Below are 23620 nucleotides of genomic sequence, written 5' to 3' on the forward strand. Positions count from 1 at the left end.
TTACAAAATGTACATTTCAATGACACGCAGGACAAGAACGGGACACAAACCCAGCAATTTTAGGTCTTTCATACTACTCGCTACTGTTGTCACTCTTAATACTACGTCATCTTACAACGCTGCTCTGCCCGGTGCATCCCGTACAGACGCTAATAATACCAGTCCATATACGCATTATTTTCACAGATGGGATCACCCCGCTTCCCAGCATGCACAAGTGGGCTTGAGCTGAGCTGGCTGCTTCTCATTTGCATAAAGTTTGTTGGATTCAACTTTATGCAAATGAGGAGTGGGTGACTCTAATGCACCACTTCTCCAAAGTCCCCGCGACGCAACCAGAATGCATTGCACGGCTGCTCCCATAGAAATGAATGGGAAGCGTTGAAATGACGCTGAAAATGGACACACACCATAAAGGGTGATTTTTGCGTTGGTATCTGACGTTGAGAGCCACTGACCAAGCGTCAGTATTTTACGAGTTTGGAGTGAGAACGGGTTTGATTTCCAGACGGTATATCATATTGACTTTGTAGATGCCCTGACTTTTCCTTTTTCCACCTTTTTCAAGTTTTAAGTGAAATGTCTCCATTTGATTGGATGGACTGCCATGAAACTTTCACAATAAACGTTATCATTTTGGTGATTGTCAGATCAATTCAATCAAATCAAAAAAATCAAGCATTTGTCCAATGCTGGTTTATGACCACATATCTGAAAAGCAATGCAATTTCCAGCAGCTTCAGCTATACGTTCTGTTAACTGCTAATAATTAAATGTTAGCATGCTAACATGCTAAACTAAGATGGTGAACATGGTAAACATGTAAACATATTAAAAAATCAGCATTGTCATCATGAGCATGTCACCATGTTAGTTATTATAAAGGTCAAAGCACTGCTGTGCCTTGACTCTTGCCTATAAACTATGACTCAAAAAAGTTCAGATGGAGCACCAGACCAAACCATCTACCAGGGACAGATGAGTAAAAGATTATCTGTAAGACTGCTCATTTATTCAAAGCCAAACTAATTTGAAGAACATACCACTGAGCAATAGAAGTCTGCATATTTAAGCAGCGCTCCAAAAACAAAACTTGGAGATTCTAAAAACCTCTCTGGGTAAAAGAAATAAATACTACTGTGAATCATTAGAAGTGAGTCACTACAACTACATTTCATTCAAGGTCATTAGTAGAGGACATACTATATATATATATATATACTATAATATATAGTTTTGGTAAAATGCAACAATTTCACATTAAATACACACAAATTAGTTTTCTAGTTTCCAATTTGCCTGTTGTAGTTGCCCCTCGCTTTCTAAATACAGACGCATATATCACTGTGGATCAGTGTGTATATAACTACCAGTGTGTGTAATAACATCCAATATACTGTATAGTGTTGACTCCAGTTGGAGCACATTTATTATTGGAACAACAAGAAAAAATACAAGAAAAAAATGTGTATGTAAGCAAGCAATGCATTCTATATTCTTCTATTTGTAGATCCCAATTTGTTTCTGAACACCTCAAATAATAAAGTAGCTAATTTGATCACCCACACCACACACACGTAAACACACGCACACACACACACACACACACACACACACACAATTACATCAAAGTTGGGCAACGGGGTGCTGTACACCAATAGATTGGTGCTTCAAGGCCATGGTGTAAAAGCCACTAGAGGGACAAGAGTCATATATCAAATGTCCTTTGAGTCTTATAGGAGGCAATGCATGCATGCGTGCGTGCGTGTGGGCTTGCGTGTGTGTGTGTGTGTGTGTGTGTGTGTGCATGTGTGTGTGTTTGTGTGTGTGTTACCATGGGTCCTGGCAGGCCGCGCGGCCCTTGTGGACTGACGGCACAGTTGCAGTCTTCTTCCTCCACTGTGGCTGTTCGATTCAGAGGACACTGAGGAAACACAAACACACAAAATGTCTGCAATACATAACACACTCAAAGCTTCCTCATTAGGTAGATGTAACACACATTGATATAGCCTATATTACAGTAAGGATAAAAAAATATTTTGTCATTAATATAAGCTATATTAATGTGTCTTAAACATATTATGTTTCCTACAATCCTAGGATTTTTTTGTTACTGTTTAAAAAAAAAAAGACTTTCCTCTGAAAGGGCAAACTTCAGTCCCTATAGAAGACTTCTTAGCATAAGCTATGAACATTGCCAGTGATTTTGACTCTGCAATATCTAATTCGGTGTGATATCATTACCTTTGCACTACATCAGTAAATACTTTAAAGCCAAACTTTTGAAGCGTGTAAAAAAACTGGATAGAGACCGCACTTACCCTTTCATCATCCTGTAGCGTAAGCGAGAGAGGACAAAAGAAAAAACAATGGTTATCATCGTACAAGTACAGAATGTGACCTTTGCAGTGGAGCTTCCAGTAGATACAGGCAACAGGAGGTCTTACCACAGAGTAAATCTCACAAGCTGTCTCTCTCTCACTCTGATGAGGATCACAGTACAGACGCAGCTTCTGAATCTCCACCTGAATACAAAGACAATTAAAAATGAAAAAGTGGTGCGGAAAATGGGAAAACGTAATAGATTGATTATTATTATTAAAGGTCCTATGACGTGCTACTTTTTGGATGCTTTTATATAGGCCTCAGTAGTCCCATAATACTGTATCTGAAGTCTTTTATATAGGCCTCAGTAGTCCCCTAATACTGTATCTGAAGTCTCTTTTATATAGGCCTTAGTGGTCCCCTAATACTGTATCTGAAGTCTTTTATATAGGCCTTAGTGGTCCCCTAATACTGTATCTGAAGTATCTTTTATATAGACCTTAGTGGTCCCCTGATACTGTATCTGAAGTCTCTTTTATATAGGCCTTAGTGGTCCCCTAATACTGTATCTGAAGTCTTTTATATAGGCCTCAGTAGTCCCCTAATACTGTATCTGAAGTCTCTTTTATATAGGCCTTAGTGGTCCCCTAATACTGTATCTGAAGTCTTTTATATAGGCCTTAGTGGTCCCCTAATACTGTATCTGAAGTATCTTTTATATAGGCGTTAGTGGTCCCCTGATACTGTATCTGAAGTCTCTTTTATATAGACCTTAGTGGTCCCCTGATACTGTATCTGAAGTCTTTTATAGAGGCGTTAGTGGTCCCCTGATACTGTATCTGAAGTATCTTTTATATAGACCTTAGTGGTCCCCTGATACTGTATCTGAAGTCTTTTATATAGGCCTTAGTGGTCCCCTAATACTGTATCTGAAGTATCTTTTATATAGACCTTAGTGGTCCCCTGATACTGTATCTGAAGTCTCTTTTATATAGGCCTTAGTGGTCCCCTAATACTGTATCTGAAGTCTTTTATATAGGCGTTAGTGGTCCCCTAATACTGTATCTGAAGTATCTTTTATATAGACCTTAGTGGCATTACAGCAGAGAGAGAACAGTGGCATGAAGAGCCAGGGGTGGAGAGTCAGGGTGGTTTCCGGGCCTTGTTAATAAGGCTAGTGGCGGAGGGGAAAAAGCTGTTCATGTGACGTGAGGTTTTGGTCCTGATGGACCTCAGCCTCCTGCCAGAGGGGAATGGCTCAAAGAGTTTGTGCCCGGGGTGGGAGGGGTCAGCCACAATCTTTCCAGCATGCTTCAGAGTCCTGGTGGCGTAAAGGTCCTGGAGCCAAGTGTATCTCGCTGCAGTCTTGACATCAAGCCCCGCCCACATCCAAGTCAGCCATTTTTCTTTGCTTACGTCACTCCCCATACGCTTGAACGGACCAAGACAGACTGGTAGAATTTTTTACTATGAAGAAAATTATTTGGATAAATGCTATGTTTTTTATTTTGAATCTTTGAATTTTATTTGAAAATTTTATATCTATAAATGTAAATGATCTGAAAGAAAACCGAATAGGCTGTTCACCAATTTAAAAATGACATGAAATTATATTTTGAAACTTTAAAAAAGGACTAACAAATAAGAAAGCCATCCCGACTCTGAACATTTACAATGCCTTACAACCTCTTTAATGTAAATTTCATGCATGTGTATGCATTTAATGTTTTCAATGTGTTTATGGATCTGTACTCGAATCATAAAGTTTTTTGAAGACAAAAAAAAAAAAGACAGCCTGGTAGTGAAGCTGATATAGCCTCTTGATTCACATTAGATAGAAACTGATGATGTAGGCTAAACAAACGACATTTCATGCAACAGTGAAGTTTTCATGTAGTTACTACTGATTTCTGATTTTGAAATGATATCCAAATTTGAAAAATGGGTCATTTTAAACCTTGTTAATATTGATGATAATGTGTTTAAACGGAAAACGAGCCATATTTCATTTAATTTAGCCCTCAAAAGTAGAATGGTGTGTTGTTTCGTTATGGACTTTCATATTAACAGCAAGAATTCAGTTACAACCAAATGTACAAAGGGGCGATTTTGCTTTAACAATTAACAGGTGAACCAGAAGCATACAGGTGAAACTCGAAAAATTTGAATATTGTGCAAAAGTTCATTTATTTCAGTAATTCAACTTAAAATGTAAAACAAATTATATAGACTTATTACATGTAAAGCGAGATATTTCAAGCCTGTATTTGTTATAATTTTGATGACTATGGCTTACAGTTTATGAAAACCCTCAGAAAATTAGAATATTGTGAAAAGGTTCAATATTTTAGGCTCAAAGTGTCCCACTCTAATCAGCTAATTAATCCAAAACACCTGCAAAGGGTTCCTGAGTCTTTAAATAGTCTCTCAGTCTGGTTCAGTAGAATTCACAATCATGTGAGATGCTCCTCGGATATTACCTGCACAGTAACACACCTAATCTAAGTATTTCAAAAGGTCGAACACACATACAGATGTTTAGATACAGTAAAATCGCTACATGATTACCGTTATATCCGAGGGTTGAAGTTGCATTTTAACGGGGCAGTGCAAGTTGCTGCTGTGGTTTAGCTGAAGCTAACACAGCCTGAGCTTTCACGTTACAATATAAAGTGGTGTTGACGTTGACTTAGCTAGCACGCAAACAGTTCATTTACATGTCTATGAGCATGTTAGCAAACTACACCAAGAGACAAATACTGAGGAATATTGATAGAAAGCAGGGAAACTTGTACTTCCATACTTTTTAGCATTGGCTAATTAGCAACCTGCCTGCCATCAGATGTAGCTTCCGAGCTAGCTAGCAGCTAGCCCCAGAACCTCATGAAAACAAGGCTTTCACCGGAGCAGTCTTACATTATTTCCGAACCACTCTTTTCGTTTCAAAATCGGAAATCAAATGAACGAAAAAATACACGGGCCCAATTACAGTTCACTGTTGTTGCATGAAATGTCGTTTGTGTTTAGCTTACATCAGTTTCTGTCATCTAGCTAATGTGAAACAAGAGGATATCAGCTTTGCTACCGTCTTGGGGAGACGACGTAGGCAAAAAAAAAATGACTGACTTGGATGTGGGCGGGGCTTGATGTCAAGCATGTCCCGCAGACTGCAGCGAGAAGCTCCTCCCTGGAGCGGCAGCAGATTGCAGCCAATCACCTTCTCAGCTGACCGAATGACACGCTGCAGCCTGCCCTTGTCCTTGGCTGTGCTAGCAGCGTACCAGATGGTGATGGAGGATGTGAGGATGGACTCAATGATGGCTGTGTAGAAGTGCACCATCATTGTCTTTGGCAGGTTGAATTTCTTCAGCTGCCGCAGGAAGTACATCCTCTGTTGTGCTTTCTTGACGAGGGAGCTGATGTTCAGCTCCCACTTGAGGTCCTGGGAGATGATAGTTCCCAGGAAGCGGAAATACTCCACAGTGTCAATTGTGGAGCCACAGAGGGTGATGGGGGCAGGTGAGGCTGGGTTCTTCCTGAAGTCCACAACCATCTCCACTGTCTTTAGAGCATTGAGCTCTAGATTGTTTTGGTTGCACCAGGTCACCATGTGGTCAGCCTCCCACCTGTAGGCAGACTCGTCACCATCAGAGATGAGTCCGATGAGGGAGGTGTCGTCCGCAAACTTCAGAAGCTTGACGGACTGGTGACTGGAGGTGCAGCTGTTGGTGTACAGGGAGAAGAGCAGAGGAGAAAGAACACAGCCCTGGGGCGATCCGGTGCTGATGGTCTGTGAGTCAGAGACGTGTTTCCCCAGCTTCACATGCTGCTTCCTGTCAGACAGGAAGTCAGTGATCCACCTGCAGGTTCATTCATTCATTCAAACCTTTATTTAACCAGGATAAAAAACTCCTTGAGATTACAAATCTCTTTTACAAGAGTGTCCTGGCAAGTGGCAGCAGCGTGGTTTCAAATAAATACAAAGACAATAAGTAAAAACATAGACACTTTCACTCATCATATTCAAACCACAATGCCATCAAAAAAAATTCTGGGTCTTAAATCGACTTAAAAACAATGACAGACAGACTGCCTTTCTGCAATATCCTTTAAAAAGCCTTTAAAAGAATAAAATGAGACTAACTCTTTCAACTGTAGTTCATTCTGAAGCTGATTCCATGCAGATGGTGCTGCAGAATTAAAAGCCTTTTTACCAAAGTCAGTGCAGGCTTTAGAGACTGACAATAAAAACAGATCCTGTGAACGCAAGTGATATGTCCCTGCAGACCTCGGGAGGATGTAAGCGTTCAGATAAGGCGGAAGTAGTCCTAATACTGCTTTATAAATAAAAAGATGCCAGTGCATCCAACGCTTGATTGAGAGGGAGAACCACTCGACCCGAGAGTACAGCAAACAGTGATGAGTATGAGATTTTAAGTTTGTGATGAATCTTAAGGTTCCATGAAACACCGTGTCCAAAGCATGAAGACACTGGGAGGTTGAATACATATATAAAATGTCACCATAGTCCAAAACAGACAAGAATGCTGCATTTACAAGTTGTTTTTTTGCTTCAAAGGACCAACAGGACTTGATTCTAAAGAAAAAACCTAACTTCAACTTCAGTTTTTTAACCAAACCTTTGACATGCAATGTAAAAGACAGTGATTGATCAATGATAATGCCCAAGTATGTGTAATGTGACACTTCTTCGATTTCTGTGCCTGAAAGTGTACAAATGGAAGGGACATTGTTTTTAGATAATTTTCCCCTAGTGAAAGTCATGACTTTAGTTTTTTTAGAGTTTAGAACCAGTTTTAAAGTAGCCAGATTATGTTACAAGATGTTAAAAGCGGATTGTAAATTTGTGATTGCTTGACCTAAAGTGGACCCAGAACAGTAGAGAACAGTATCATCAGCATATTAATGATAGTTTGTATTATTTATATTATTGCAGAGGTTGTTCATATAAATGCTAAAAAGAAGCGGCCCAAGGATTGAGTCTTGAGGCACCCCTTTTGAAATATTTAGGGAGGCAGAAGTGAAACCATCTACTCGCACACATTGTGTTCTCCCTGATAGATAACTGTTGAACCATCCTACTGCTTGTTCTGACAGTCCAATAGAGGTAAGTCTTTGAAGAAGTATTTTATGGTCCACTGTGTCAAAAGCTTTTGACAAATCAATAAACAGTGCTGCACAGTGCTGTTTATTGTCTAAGATTTTGACCAGATCATTTACAACTTTTGAAACAGCTGTTATTGTACTATGTTGTTTCCTAAATCCAGATTGGAATTCATTCAGAATATTTTTATTAATTAAATAGTCTTTTAATTGCATGCTGATGACTGATTCCATTAATTTAGCTAATACTGACAATTTAGAAATAGGCCTATAGTTATTTATGTTTGCAGGATCACCACCTTTGTGAAGGGGGAGAACATTGGCAGTGTGCCTGACTCCAGGTGGAGTCAGGCACACCAAGCTGGGAGAGTTTCTCCTGAAGCAGAGCCGGGATGATGGTTTCGAAGGCAGAGCTGAAGTCCACAAACAGGATCCTGGCATAGGTTCCTGTGGAGTCCAGGTGCCGGAGGATGTAGTGGAGGGCCAAATTGACTGCATCGTCTACAGACCTATTGGCTCTGTAAGCAAACTGCAGGGGGTCCAGGAGGGGGTCGGTGATGTCTTTGAGGTGTGAAAGCACAAGGCGCTCAAAGGACTTCATAACCACAGAGGTCAGGGCGACGGGTCTGAAGTCATTAAGTCCTGTGGTCCTTGGCTTCTTGGGGACAGGGATAATGGTTGAGGTCTTGAAGCAGGATGGCATGTGGCATGTCTCCAGTGAGGTGTTAAAAATGTCTGTGAACACTGGAGCACTTCTCATGGGCGGGGCAAATTCTCTGGGCGGGCAAAGCAGAGAAAGGGGAGGTAACCTTTCCCCTTATGACGTCATAAGAAGGAGATTCCAGATCGGCCCATCTGAGCTTTCATTTTCTCAAAGGCAGAGCAGGATACCCAGGGCTCGGTTTACACCTATCACCATTTCTAGCCACTGAGGGACCATAGGCAGGCTGGGGGAACTCATATTAATAAATGTTAATTTAAATGTTAAATATTATCAAATGTTAAAAAACCTCATAAAGTGAAATTGTCATGCCACGGGATCTTTAAAATGTGTGTCAAGCCCCCCACAAGAAGTAGAAAAATGAAATGATGAGCTATTGAAAAAAAACTGCATTTTCATTTGTTTGACTGCTGTCAAAGGTCAGTTATAAAGTTATATTTTTTTATTTGTCTCCATACATGCCATTGCCTTGGTATGGAAATATACCATATAAAAGTATGTGATGTTGACATCGAAGAATAAAGAGAAACAAAGAGAGAAATTAAGTAAAATAAATATGAATATCTAAAATAAATGCAAATATATCACTGTATGTCCTGCCTAAAGTATATCAGGATGAGGATCTGGTTTATGGGGTTTTGGAAAGATACTGGAATTATTTGTTTAACTGTTTATTATTTGACTTCCTTTTTATTACCATTTGTGCATATTTATGCTACATATACTAGTTTCCAATACGTTTCAAGTGTTAGAACAAAAGCCTATTTGGAAATAAAACATTCATTATTTGTGGCTGCTTTTACTATAGCCTACATTTAAAGGTCCAATGTGTAGGAATTTCTCCTATCTAGCGTTGACATCATATATCGCAATCAACTCTCTCACGCCACGCAGTTCAAAGTACGTATTACAGCTACGGTAGCCTTCATGCTTCAAAAAGCCGGTCTCTTGCTCTTTTCAATCTCCTTTTTCTTTTTCTGGGCGAAGAAGAAGACTCCTGTTCCTCAAATTTGGATTTTGAATACGTGTGGTCCTCCATCTTTCCTTCTTCAAACTTGCCGGGGCTGGGAAGCTACGATATCCATTAGCAGCATTAGCAGCACCTGTGACTTTATCATGTGACAGTGAAAACGTGAAAGGTGGAGCAGTATGTCCTGTATGTCCCTTACCGGCTAACGTATTTCAAGATGGAGCATAAATATGGAGCGTCTACCCCAGTTCATGCAAACGCAAATGTAAAATTTCAAGCCAATAGGAATACTTGGAATTGATGGTGGTGGTAAATATTCATGAAAAAGGACACGTTTGTGAACAGGCAACACAGATTTTGATAATGAACAACTAAACATGTTACACACTGGGCCTTTAAAACTGTTTCTCAAATCAATTCAAATGTGTTGCTTCATAAGCCAGACAAAGAGATCACCTGCACTTGGTGTCAAAATATATTAAAATCATTTCTTTTTTTTCCTCCTCTCAGTTTCAGTGTCATTACTCACAGGCACAGTGATGTCTGTTCCTCGCCTTTTAGCAACCTGTGTCTCCCCGTTGATGTAAATAGGCTCCACCGGTTTCAGCATTATATCCTGGAGAGGCTGATCGTCAAGGAAACTGGAGACCTGATGTGGTCTTACCAGGAGTTTGAGCTGATGCCACTTTCCATCATACAGAGTCTGTGAGAAGGAACACATGAATTTCATAAATACCGTTGTTTTTCGGGGTTATAGATACATTTCCTGAGAATTGGTTCATTTAGGGACTGTTTGTTATTTAATTAAGGGGCCACCAGAGGAGTTTTGTGGCCTCTAACCTAAAAAGACGTGACCCTCCCCTTGTCAATAATACTTTTCCTATGACCCTCCAAAACGATTTGAAAAAAAAAAATGACCCTCCCCTTGCGTGCAAGTTTGCACTTAGCAAAGAAGTACAGATACCATTTGATTTTTACAGCCATGACGTACAGGAGTTAACCTCTGCATTCACATCTTACACATCCCACTCCTCTGTTATGGTGTGGGGGCCATTTCAGTAGATTTACTCACTAACATTGTTGTGGAAACACAATAAGCATGGAAACTAAATGCACACTTCATGCATTACTGCATTACTTCAAATACTAAGTTACTCCTCTAGTAAACTAGTATTCATATGAAATAAAACAATAAAACATTGAGACCATTCAGCAAAGGACACTGGGAAATAACAAATTCAACACTGGTTGCTATGGACTTGTCACTATCGTCATTGTATATTTTAGCACATAGGTAAAGCTGCCGAAGCTGAACATTATATTCCAAAACACATATGTTTAATTTTTTAAGTTTTTAAGTTACATTGTAACAATTTAACAATTCGCCCTTATGAAATCCAATCGTGGCACGGCTGTTTTGGAACGCAATAGACAGACGCTTAAATTCAACTAAAATGTAACAGTGAACAATCAGTGTTGGACCTCCAGTCTGTTGAGATGCCTCTCCAAACGCAGAAACCAAGCGCAGTCACACCATAAAACATTAAGACACGTTGAGAAAAAAGATCCGTATTTTGCCGTAATCCAATGACACAAAAAAAAAAGTAATCCACAGTGATCAGTAGATCCACAAAAAGGTAAATTACACGGTGTATCCAGCAAGGCCGATATGAGCGTCACATACGAGGCCTCTCCACTTCGCTGTTTAAACAAAGTGGAATAAACGTATAAAAGTCCAAATCTACACAAAACCCGCAATCAATTAGTAAGCTGACATCACATTATATTATATTATATTATTATATACATGGCATTTAGGAAACCTTTATTGCAAGGTTGGCACGGCAAGATGTCCAGACTAGTGCAACAGTAATTTTTGTTTTTTGCGTCCTGCTGCTCCCATCATCAGCCAGGTAATAATTGTTTTTACTAAAGCAGTATATGAAATCAGATGTATTACCTATCACCATTTAGTTGTTTTGTGTTATTTAAGATATTTATAAAATATCTGGTCATGCCAGATGTAATTATTCCACTAATTTTTTAAACAATTCAATTACCCGTTTGAGTCACCAGGGGGGCAGTGCTCCTCCTGCCCCCCCAGCAAACTCCGCGTATGCGGTCAGAACCATCTGCTAGGGGGCCGAGACTGAGAGCTACATGGATAAATATGCACCAAACAAGCCACTTTGAAATTTTGCTCTTTTCATGAATAAAAAAGTTGGGTGACCCCCCCACCCAGACTAAAAAATGTTGGATGACCCTCCCCTCAGCAAAATATAAAAAGACATGACCCTCCCCTATTTTCCTCCGGTGGTCCATTCCATAAATACCGAACGGTCCCTTATGAGACTGAAACATATCTTTGTTCAAGCAAAGTTGGATGTGAAAACAATTTCACTCAGCCTTCCATTTCTGTTGGTAGTCCTATTTGTGCATGCGTTTCATCTAATCTAATATTGTCATGAAGGCCAAAAATGTGTGTTCCCTTGTGGCTGGGTTGGTTCAGTTGGTAGAGCAGGCGCACATATATAGAGTTTGTTCCTCGATGCAGAAGGTCCGGGGTTCGGATCCGACCTGTGATGATTTCCTGCATGTCTTCCCCCTCTCTCTTCCCTTTCTCACCTAGCTGTCCTGTCCATTAAAGGTGGAAATGCCCCAAAAAAAAAGAAAGTGTGTTCCCTAAATGCTGCACAAATAGTTAAGACCAGCAAGGTATTAAGACCAAGAACTAATTTTTCCATCACAATCTTTTTTTCTTAAAAGCTCAAACCATCCAGAAATAGAGAGAGAGAAACAGAGCAGCTATTGTTTCACTGGGACTGAGCCACAGCCATCATTTCCAAATGACAAATCACAGGCGTCTACCTTGGGCCACGTCAAACCACATCAAATCAAACATGTGCAAACACAAATTGAACATAATTACAACCCTGTATGCTATGTGTTAGGATGGAGGGTAGTGGGTGCCCTTTGGAAAAAACAGCCTGGCGTGTTCAACAGGATGTATTATTACCTTGTGCTGCCATAAAAACAGAGACATGTGCTCCAAGAACTACACATCCAACCAACTAGTTTCCACTGGAGAAATCCGGGGGTTCAGAGTAGGAAACGTTTTCTTTGAGCCTCATCCATGGACTCCATCACATTACATCTTCAACAGTTCAGCTGTGTATTGAACTGAACAGGGAATGCTGTTTAAATAACTGCTAGTTTGGCTCTCTGCAAGTCATCCCAGTCAGGTTCATTCACAGAAAGCAACATGAAGGGAAATCCGACATTGGAAGAGACCGAATACACCCTAATAACACAATATGTTCTTTCAGGGGCAGGAAAATAACGGTAGAACCGCACAGTAGACTCTTTGTATTAATCAATATAAACTGTGACATTTATGTTTTCCTCATATTCATTTACTTTATGAAACAACTTTCTTTCTACCATTGCAAAGATATTATTAATGGTGCAACTTTAAGCAGCTGCATTGACTGAGTTATATTCTCACTGCAATAAGCCTGGTTAAACTGTCCCAACTTGTTATTGACAAGCTGAGACATCATATGCTCACTATAAGATACCGCTTTACAAGACCCTACACATGTATACAGATTCAGAATGCTGTGTATACATTTTCAAACAAGACTAAAAAATGTCCAAAGTAAATAAAACCAAATTGAATAATTTTGAAAATGTGATATTCAGTCTTTGGTTTTCTACTACAAAACTCATAAATTCCTAAACAAACCACATACTGTATAATATCTGAGAAATTATAATAAATACTTTTGTGGGAACTTAAACATATTAGTATGTTTGATCATCTACTGTATATACCAGAATATTTCAGGGTTTTTTCAAGCCATTTAATGGAAATTTGACAGCGTCAAATCATCACAGTATTCAATTAATTAAATAATATAAATATATATATATATAAATAATATATATATATATAAATATATATATATATATATATATATTTGACCCTTTTCTTAACCTATCCCATATTTTTAAAGTAAATCCATTTCTATTATTTGTAATAATCTGTGAGTCACCCAAGAATCTGCAGCAAACCAAGGCTGACCAACAGAGCTAAACCTAAAGTGATACAATAGCCAGTCTTTGTCTGAACTAAATTGGATCAACCAGTTGACAGAGAGCTATCAGGCATTTTCACACTTGGTCATCTTGGGAAAGGAGCATTTGTCAATCATTGGAAATCAAAGCCCAGCCAAAAGCCATATTGATCTGGGAAGGACGTGAAACTCAATACTAATACCAACCTGAAAGCCGGATTTAAAGGTGACTCTCTGCTCCTTTTCTGTAATACTGGTGGTGGTGGTGAAGATGACAGTTTTGTCCTTCCCATTTAGTGTCACTGCAGCCTGGATCTCCTTATCTTTAGACAGCACCCTCCAAAGGTCAAAAGTCAGCATGCTCGAAGACCCCTTTAGACGCAGGGTTGCTACGAACACATAGGATGGAGGGAGGCCTTCTGGGAAAATATCCCTAGTACAAGGATTAAGTGAAATACCTAAATATAAACGGTGAAATGAATGATAGATTTTTTAAAAACATTACACTCTTTAGACAACATTCTACCTGGTATTCTCAGTAATGTCTGTGGAGACAGTCAGTGCGTAGGCTGCCTCAGAAATCAGAGAGCCAGGGATCTCCTTGGCCTTCTTCTGAATGTTCATGCCCAGCATCAGCTCAAAGCCTTTCTCATCACGAGATGCCACCGGGATTCGTGTTGGACACACAGACTCTAGAAGGAAAAGGGTCATTTATTCAGGCAGCTAAATAACAGCTAACCTCTAAATATTTATGCAATCATTCATTGTTGGGTCAACTGTGTACCCATAATGCAAAAATGGAACAAGCACTGGAACATGAAAAACTACAGAGAAACTACAGATGCAGCCATTAATAATGTTATTAATTACGCCTATCTTTTTTTCACTACCACATGCCGTAATGTCTGCAGTTACACTGCTTTTCCTTCAAGTCTGTCTAGTTGAGAGTCATGTTTCTATGTTTTCTAAACATGCCAAAAGAGATAGATGAACTAGATATCCTGACCTTCACAGAGCTTTTGCTCCATGGAGTCTCGAATACGGTCAATGGTGGTGTAATCTTCGGCATACAGGACATAGGTGGATGATGGTCTATTGGCGATGGATACAAGCTCCGATGTGGTGATCTCACTGCCAACTCCAACAGCGAATACTGTAATGCCCTGAGCTCGTGCCTCCATACTGGCATCCACCTAAAGAAACATAGGCTTTCTCCGGTGAAAATTAGCCCCAAAGAGGCTTTCCATTTAGATCCTTGACAGAGGAGTTTATGAAAAAACAGTATGACAAAAATACAATTAACAATATTACAGCCAACAGCTTTCACATAAATGTCATACATAGTCTATATCCTTGATGTTCCACTTCCCGGATTGCTCTGTTGCCGCCAGAAAATCCACCAGATTTCACTCATTTAGGCCAGATATCCGTTGCCTTGGGCATCCTTTGTGTTGGCATTTTAAACTCTGGTCAGTATATGAGGACTATGGTTAATCTTTTCTCAGATCTCTGCAGGGTAAATCCAGACAGCTAGCTAGACTATCTGTTCAATCTGAGTTTTCTGTTGCACGACTAAAACTACTTTTAAACGTACATGTTCCACCAAAACAAGTTCCTTCCGAGCCTATTTTGCAGCGGCACCGCTGCTTTTCTCCGGTGCTTAGCACCGTCCAAGACGATTGTGATTGGTTTAAAGAAATGCCAATAAACCAGAGCATGTTTTCCTCCCATCCCCGAATGCTCTATGGAGTAGCCAGACTCTCCTCCAGCGCGCTTTGGAGGAGGGTCTGGCAAAGCGAGACTATAGTGTGGATTAGGGCTGTTGGAACGAATTCTGAAAGTCGAATATAATTTGAATAGTAAAAAAATCAATACTATTCGAATGCTGAAATTACTATTCAAATGTGATTTTTTAAAAATATAAATAGGTTGGCTAACGTTAGCTAATCTCCCTCTTCTCATGTCTGATGAACTATAAGTTACGGGACTGAGAAACACAAGGCATTGTCAGCTAACGTTACGTATCGAGTAATGTTAGTACAACATCATGGAGCTAACGTTATGTACCGAGTAACGTTAGTACAGGGGGGAGTGACAAGCTGCGGCTGGAAATCGGAAGAAGGGTGGAAAATAGTTTTAACATGACTTTAAAATCGACATCCACCGAGCCAAAATGCCTATGTTACCAATAGTTAGCTTGTTCTGGTTTCCTAACTGTGTTGCGAGTTATAGGAGCTTAGCTGGGAGCTTCATGGAGAAAGCTAAAGTTAATGTTAGCTGCCCTACAGCTGTCAGAGTTAGCTTTGACTTCATATATTACCTTCTAACAGCACCGTTTGGCTTAGTTATCAATGCTGTTAGCATCATGCCTAACACTTGTTACTTTATTTTTTGACAAATCGTTTCGGCTCTGCTTTCTAATATGATGACATTGTGCTAACCGAGCAACGTTAGCCTTTACAACAGAGCTGCTTCACTACACTTGTTAGATAATGTTTCATTACATAGTTCTCTGTTCATTTGTGTTTGTTGCTGTGTGTGTGGTGGAAAATAATGTAAACAGAGAGCGGCGTGCCAGAAATGCAATGCGCCATGACGTAGGTCCCCTTCAAGGCCAGGCTAATGTTAGAAGTCCCTCTAGTGGACAGAACGTGTAACACCAACCACATGCTTATAGTGGCATTGACAATGCATAAGCCTGAGTAGTGTAGTACATATTAATAACAGGCTGCATTTGAGCATTAAATATTAGAATATTATTCAAATATAAAAAAAAAAAAAAATGAAATTCAAATGTTATTATAGAGGAAGACTGACAGCTCTAGTGTGGATAACCCCTTGTAAGATAGTGTTGCCTTGTTGAGGTTCTATGGATGGGGAGATCCTGTCATTCTTTTTTCCCACTGTAATACATCTGAAGCCCCATGAGTCTGCCACCCAAATAAACATATTAACTTGGTTTCAACCCAAGTACTTGAACCCGGCAGAGTGACATTTACCACGTCATCCTGAGATTTGCCATCAGTAACCACCACAGCGATGCGGTTCTTGACCTGGCTGGATCTTTGGGAGGAAGAGAAGACGTGGTCCACGGCAAACTTGATGGCCCTGCCAGTCTGCAAGACAGTCAGAAAACAGTGATGACCTGGAGTACATTGATACATGCCATGATGCTGTGAGGGATCATGTATGTAAACTTGTATGTTCACCAGCTTCCAGATATCGACAGCTGGATCACATCAGTGTACAAGAGTACAAATTAAATTATATAACAACATAAAAAGCAGCAAAAGTAAATAACAGCTGATTAAAACATGTATTTCTTTTTTTTCCAAATCAAAGCAACCAAACCTAGCGTGCCTGTATGTTTATTGACCATTTTTGTGCTTGTGGTGCTGTGTGGTCATGTTGCTGGAGATGCACCTGTGGTAACTGAATGTTGGCACCCTTGGACCTGCCTAAGTGCAGTCTGCCTCTCCATAACCAGCCTGCTCCACTTTATTAGTTTCTCGTTTTTGGATGGAGTACTGGAAGTAGTGAAGATTTTTATAGGCCATTTTATAGTAAATGTGAGGTCTGTTTAATTCCTCAGCATGCAGGTGCCCTGATCTACCAGTTGGAGTCCTTAGTGCAGCAACCAGTGTCATGCCTAGGTCCTGTGTCAAGTTCATGTTTTCTATTTGTTTTATTAGTTCATTTTGTTCTTACCACTTCCTGTTTTATTTTGATTCTCACCTTCTCGTCTCGCGTCAGGTCTGTTTACTTCCTGGTCTTAGTCTGCCTTCCCGTCGTGTAGGATTACCTTCCCCCCCAATGTCTCGTCATCCCCCCCATCCTTGTGTATATAACCCCACCTGTCACTTACCTCATTGCGAGATTGTCCTTCCTCTGTGTTAGCTTTTGAGTGTTATCCCTGATTCCAAGCATTTCTAGTTTCCTGACTTCCTGTGTTTTGACCTCTGCCTGTTTGTGGATTACTCTGTTTACCTTTTTTTTACTCTGGACACCGTTGCTTGTGAGTTGCTTTACTCCAAATAAACCTGTTTGGATTTTATCACCTGAGAGTTGTGCTTCTGTGGGTCCATCTACCTGTGTGCGTTAAATACTAAAATAAAAATATATTATGATATAAATAATCATATGAATAGATAGGGCAAAATATGAATACAACTCAAGTCATTATTATTGCATTTTTATTTCATATTCATTTAATGATGGACATTTTTATATTAAAATGCTCCTTTTTTAAGATTGTTTTTGTTTCTTATATTTGCATTACTCTCAATTACACAACATTTTATGTCAAGTTTTATTCCTAATTCCTATTCCTAACCTTTTCATAATGCCACATTTTATTTCATGCTGTCGTTATTCATGACAGTGGGGTTATCAGCACCCTATTACCAATCAGCAGTTTGACAAGGCTGCTCGTTACCTACCTAGTCGGCCTGCTTGATTGTGGTGACACCTGGGCTGCGGTCAAATAGTCAAATTTTCTTAGGAAGGTTCCTAACGGAGTGAAATGACTCGGACGTAGTTAAGTGGCTGCCATGATAAGAGCCGTTGGAATTGTGTAAGTCATAAGGAAAGGTGGTTCATTGCTTCCTTTGTTACCTCCTTTAGCATAAGATACATTGGACCATCCTTTACGAAAGGCGAGGAGATAATGACGTCCCACAAGTCCTTGCGGCAGCAAAATTTAAAGTGACGCATCACCATTTGCTGTTCATAATCTATAAAGTGTGCAATAGCAACGTAATCCTGTATGCACCGTGCGTACATTTTATTTTCGGAGACATTGCAACACATCTAATAGGCCTAATAATGATAATGAACTTTATGGTACTGTTTGAATGGTTTAATAAACCGGTTAATATGAGAACGTTACTCTCCTTTCCATGACAGTGAGCAGGTGTTAACAGAACTGTGACTGAATGGATCGCTGAATCCAAAGTTACACAGCGCACCGGACAGCGGTTTATCTAGAGCTCAGTGCAGCGTCTGAAACAAGTTCACCTGTTCGCCCCCCCTGGCTTATTTCAATGTATCTGTTTTGTTAAAAAGTCACTACAGATATGACTACATTATTATGACCATGTGTAAAAGTAGGAATATTATGTGAGAATGCGCAGATCGGCATTGATGGCATTCAAATCAATTACCTGAAATCTCCCACCCACACCAGCCCAAATAAGTTATTAGCACCCTCTCTGCAGTCTCTGTAGGCTATTGCTTTTAAATGATGCATTGTAGTGATGTATAAGTGTTTTCTTCAAAGATTTACTGTAGTGATGAGTAAGGCTGTTTTTCAGTAACTGTCAATGTTTCCATGCGCGCAGTAATGTCACTGTAGCTGATATCATGGGATATTTAAACAGCTAAACTAAAATCTGTAGTTATAGACTTGACAGAGAAAACATAACTCGACTTTTAGCTTATGAAATAATCGATGGAGCCTGCATTAAACATCACATTTAGAACGCTCGGGGCAAAGTATTCCAGATGCGCTTGTTTCACCAGCAGACCCACGTCAATAACATCGCCCTCACATGATTACAGCTGAGTGTAAGGACAGTCGGATTCTCCTCGCACCATGGTTGTCTTATCCTAATTCCTTTTGAATTCTCCTTCACACCTTTCCTTGACCTCATGACGTTTACCACTGGGGTTAAGGAAAAGTGGTTAGGAAAAGGACTTAGGAGGTATTTTTTTGACTTTTCGACCGCAGCCCTGGATTGTGACTGTGACTGATGCCATCGTCCTGCTCGACGCCCACTGCTACTACTATTATTATTAGTCATAGTTATATTATCTTTAATGTTACTATAATACGTAATTCTCTCTCTCTCTCTCTCTGTTTCCCCCAACTGGTCGAGGCAGATGGCCACCCACTTAGAGCCAGGGTCTGATCAAGATTTCTGCCCGTTATAAGGAAGTCTTTCCTCACCGCTGTCGCACGAAATGCTTGCTCTTGGTGGAATTGTTAGGTCTCTGTACATTATTCTATCTGTAAAGTGTCCTGAGATCACGTCTATTATGATTTGACACTATAAATAAAATTGAAATTGATTTGAATTATGAGTTGGGTTTTAATCATTTCTTAAGTTGTTTCGCAGATTATTGTTTCATTTATATATTTTACTCAATTTATTCAAATGATTATCTAGTTCATACTTTTTTATTTAATATTGAATGCTTTGGGTTCCATGGTCATACACCTTTATTGGCTTCCAACCCGAGGACACTGCCACGCTGTTTTCTCCTTATTTTTTAATTTCTAGTGTGTTTCTAATGTGATTTATTGATTCATTTAATTGATGAATTGGGGATCACTCACATCTTTCTTCCCAGAGCAGGGACTCTATTTTCGTGGTGGAGCAATGACCAGGGCAAGCAACACACCAACAGTTTGGAATTATTACATATTCTCATAATACAGGCATGCAAATTAGGACAGATAGTTGGAGTTGTAAACAGAAAAAATGCTGTCCTGCCTGTGTGTTTCCTCCCAGGTAGGTGATGCTCTGTATGGCCTGGATGAGCTCCCCTCCACCCTGGTGTTTCCCCAGAGGAATCTCCAGACGAGGAGTGTCACTGTACTGAATCACAGCCACCTACAGCAGGTACAAACAAAACCAATGTAGGTGTAGTGCAATTATGTGTGTTTTATCAAAGCAGGCAACTGACACAAAAAGACAGAAGACAGAAAATAATCAGATGATAGTTATGAGACAACATCTCAGAAACTCAATTCATGCTCAGCACAAACAATATAATGTGGTTGATATTACCTGTGTGTAGTGGGAACTGATGTCAAATTGGCTGGTGATGTTGATAAGCCACTGCTTGGCCGTGTCAAAGTCAGAGAAGCCAACACTCCATGAGCCATCAACAATATAGACCAGGTCATTTACAGCTGTGCTGCAGCCTACACACATAGATACACACACACACGCACAGTAATCAAATCACATATAAACTGAAAATCTACATTTTAGACTCAAGAGGTCACTATAATTTAAATTATGTTGTCCATCCATCCATCCATCTTCTTCCGCTTATCCGGTAACGGGTCGCGGGGGTAGCAGCTCCAGCAGGGGACCCCAAACTTCCCTTTCCCGAGCCACATTAACCAGCTCCGACTGGGGGATCCCAAGGCGTTCCCAGGCCAGGTTGGAGATATAATCCCTCCACCTAGTCCTGGGTCTTCCCCGAGGCCTCCTCCCAGCTGGACGTGCCTGGAACACCTCCCTTGGGAGGCGCCCAGGGGGCATCCTTACCAGATGCCCGAACCACCTCAACTGGCTCCTTTCGACGCGAAGGAGCAGCGGCTCTACTCCGAGCTCCTCACGGATGACTGAGCTTCTCACCCTATCTCTAAGGGAGACGCCAGCCACCCTCCTGAGGAAACCCATTTCGGCCGCTTGTACCCTGATCTCGTTCTTTTGGTCATGACCCAGCCTTCATGACCATAGGTGAGGGTAGGAACGAAAACTGACCGGTAGATTGAGAGCTTTGCCTTCTGGCTCAGCTCTCTTTTTGTCACAACGGTGCGATAGATTGAGTGTAATACCGCACCCGCTGCGCCGATTCTCCGACCAATCTCCCGCTCCATTGTCCCCTCACTCGCGAACAATACCCCAAGGTACTTGAACTCCTTCACTTGGGGTAAAGACTCATTCCCTACCTGGAGAAGGCACTCCATCGGTTTCCTGCTGAGAACCATGGCCTCAGATTTAGAGGTGCTGATCCTCATCCCAGCCGCTTCACACTCGGCTGCGAACCGATCCAGTGAGTGCTGAAGGTCACAGGCCGACGATGCCATCAGGACCACATCATCCGCAAAAAGCAGCGATGAGATCCCCAGCTCATCAAACTGCAACCCCTCTCCACCCCGACTACGCCTCGATATCCTGTCCATAAATACTACAAACGGGATTGGTGACAAAGCGCAGCCCTGGCGGAGGCCAACTCTCACCTGAAACGAGTCCGACTTACTGCCGAGAACCCGGACACAGCTCTCGCTTTGGTCGTACAGAGATTGGATGGCCCTGAGAAGGGACCCCCTCACCCCATACTCCCGCAGTACCTCCCACAGTATCTCCCGGGGGACCCGGTCATACGCCTTCTCCAGATCCACAAAGCACATGTAGACCGGTTGGGCATACTCCCAGGCTCCCTCCAGGATCCTTGCGAGAGTAAAGATCTGGTCCGTTGTTCCACGACCAGGACGGAATCCGCATTGTTCCTCTTCAACCTGAGGTTCGACTATCGACCGAACCCTCCTTTCCAGCACCTTGGAGTAGACTTTACCGGGGAGGCTGAGAAGTGTGATACCCCTGTAATTGGCACACACCCTCTGGTCCCCCTTTTTGAAAAGGGGAACCACCACCCCGGTCTGCCACTCCTTAGGCACCGTCCCCGACTTCCACGCAATGTTGAAGAGGCGTGTCAACCAAGACAACCCCTCCACACCCAGAGCTTTAAGCATTTCTGGACGGATCTCATCAATCCCTGGGGCTTTGCCACTGTGGAGTTGTTTAACTACCTCAGCAACTTCCACCAGGGAAATTGACGACAATCCCCCATCATCCTCCAGCTCTGCCTCTACCATAGAGGGCGTATTAGTCGGATTTAGGAGTTCCTCAAAGTGCTCCTTCCACCGCCCTATTACCTCCTCAGTTGAGGTCAACAGCGTCCCATCCTTACTGTACACAGCTTGGATGATTCCCCGCTTCCCCCTCCTGAGGTGGCGAACGGTTTTCCAGAAGCACCTTGGTGCCGACCGAAAGTCCTTCTCCATGTCTTCTCCGAACTTCTCCCACACCCGCTGCTTTGCCTCTTTCACGGCAGAGGCTGCAGCCCTTCGGGCCCTTCGGTACCTTGCAACTGCCTCCGGAGTCCTCTGGGATAACATATCCCGGAAAGACTCCTTCTTCAGTCGGACGGCTTCCCTGACCACCGGTGTCCACCACGGTGTTCGTGGGTTACCGCCCCTTGAGGCACCTAAGACCCTAAGACCACAGCTCCCCGCCGCAGCTTCAGCAATGGAAACTTTGAACATTGTCCACTCAGGTTCAATGCCCCCAGCCTCCACAGGGATGCACGAAAAGCTCCGCCGGAGGTGTGAGTTGAAAGTCTGTCGGACAGGGGCCTCCTCCAGACGTTCCCAATTTACCCGCACTACCCGTTTGGGCTTACCAGGTCTGTCCAGAGTCTTCCCACACCCTCTGACCCAACTCACCACCAGATGGTGATGAGTTGACAGTTCTGCCCCTCTCTTCACCCGAGTGTCCAAAACATACGGCCTCAGATCAGATGAAACGATTATAAAATCGATCATTGACCTTTGGCCTAGGGTGCTCTGGTACCAAGTACACTTATGAGCATCCCTATGTTCGAACATGGTGTTCGTTATAGACAATCCATGACTAGCACAGAAGTCCAACAACAAACAACCACTCTGGTTTAGATCAGGGAGGCTGTTCCTCCCAATCACGCCTCTCCATGTGTCTCCATCATTTCCCACGTGCGCGTTGAAGTCCCCCAGCAGAACTATGGAGTCCCCCACTGGAGCCCCATACAGGACTCCATTCAAGGTCTCCAAGAAGGCCGAATACTCCGAGCTCTTGTTTGGTGCATACGCACAAACAACAGTCAGAGTTTTCCCCCCCACAACCTGCAGGCGTAGGGAGGCGACCCTCTCGTCCACCGGGGTAAACTCCAACGTAGCGGCGCTCAGCCGGGGGCTTGTGAGTATCCCCACACCCGCCCGGCGCCTCACACCCTGGGCAACTCCGGAGAAGAAAAGAGTCCAACCCCTATCCAGGAGTATGGTTCCAGAACCGAGACTGTGCGTAGAGGTAAGCCCCACCAGATCCAACTGGTAGCGCTCCACCTCCCGCACAAGTTCCGGCTCCTTCCCCCACAGAGAGGTGACGTTCCACGTCCCCAGAGCCAGCGTCTGCTGCCCGGGTCTGGTCCGTCGAGGCCCCTGACCTTCACTGCCACCCATGTGGCAAATTATGTTGTGTTTTTGAGAACTATGGACTGACTCAGCATGTGACAGAGCCCACACACACAACAAGACGCACACTCTGGACTTGATTATCTCCAAGGGTCTGAACATTTTCAAGGTTATGGTGACTGATGTTGCTCTCTCTGATCATTCCTGTGTTTTCTTTGACAACACGATCTTCGTGCATCTCCAAATGTTCAAACAGAGGTTATCAGAAATGGTATATAACTGAAAACACCAGTGAAACATTCATTCAGCTCTTCTCCTCTACACCCGCCCCCTCTTGGTTCTCAGTCAGTGAGCTTGTGGATCAGTTCACTAGTAAAATAACAAATGTTTTTGATGCCATTGCTCCCACTAGGGTGAAAGCTGTCTCCGGTAAG

The 23620-nt window shown here is 42.0% G+C and overlaps 1 protein-coding gene across 1 annotated transcript in view; it reads right to left on the minus strand.

The window, feature by feature from the left end:
* si:dkey-225n22.4 (collagen alpha-1(XXI) chain) overlaps positions 1–23620 on the minus strand; it is a 124153-nt gene that overhangs the window by 64567 nt on the left and 35966 nt on the right. The window contains exons 3-12 of the mRNA XM_031300959.2: positions 20011–20147; positions 19714–19833; positions 16219–16335; positions 14226–14412; positions 13746–13911; positions 13427–13652; positions 9673–9846; positions 2451–2528; positions 2325–2336; positions 1835–1924 (exon numbers count right to left, since the gene is read on the minus strand). Of these exons, the coding sequence (XP_031156819.1) occupies positions 1835–1924; positions 2325–2336; positions 2451–2528; positions 9673–9846; positions 13427–13652; positions 13746–13911; positions 14226–14412; positions 16219–16335; positions 19714–19833; positions 20011–20147 (1307 nt within the window). The remainder of the gene's footprint in view (positions 1–1834; positions 1925–2324; positions 2337–2450; positions 2529–9672; positions 9847–13426; positions 13653–13745; positions 13912–14225; positions 14413–16218; positions 16336–19713; positions 19834–20010; positions 20148–23620) is intronic.

This window comes from Sander lucioperca, chromosome 23, assembly GCF_008315115.2.
Source record: "Sander lucioperca isolate FBNREF2018 chromosome 23, SLUC_FBN_1.2, whole genome shotgun sequence".
Lineage (NCBI taxonomy): Eukaryota > Metazoa > Chordata > Actinopteri > Perciformes > Percidae > Sander > Sander lucioperca.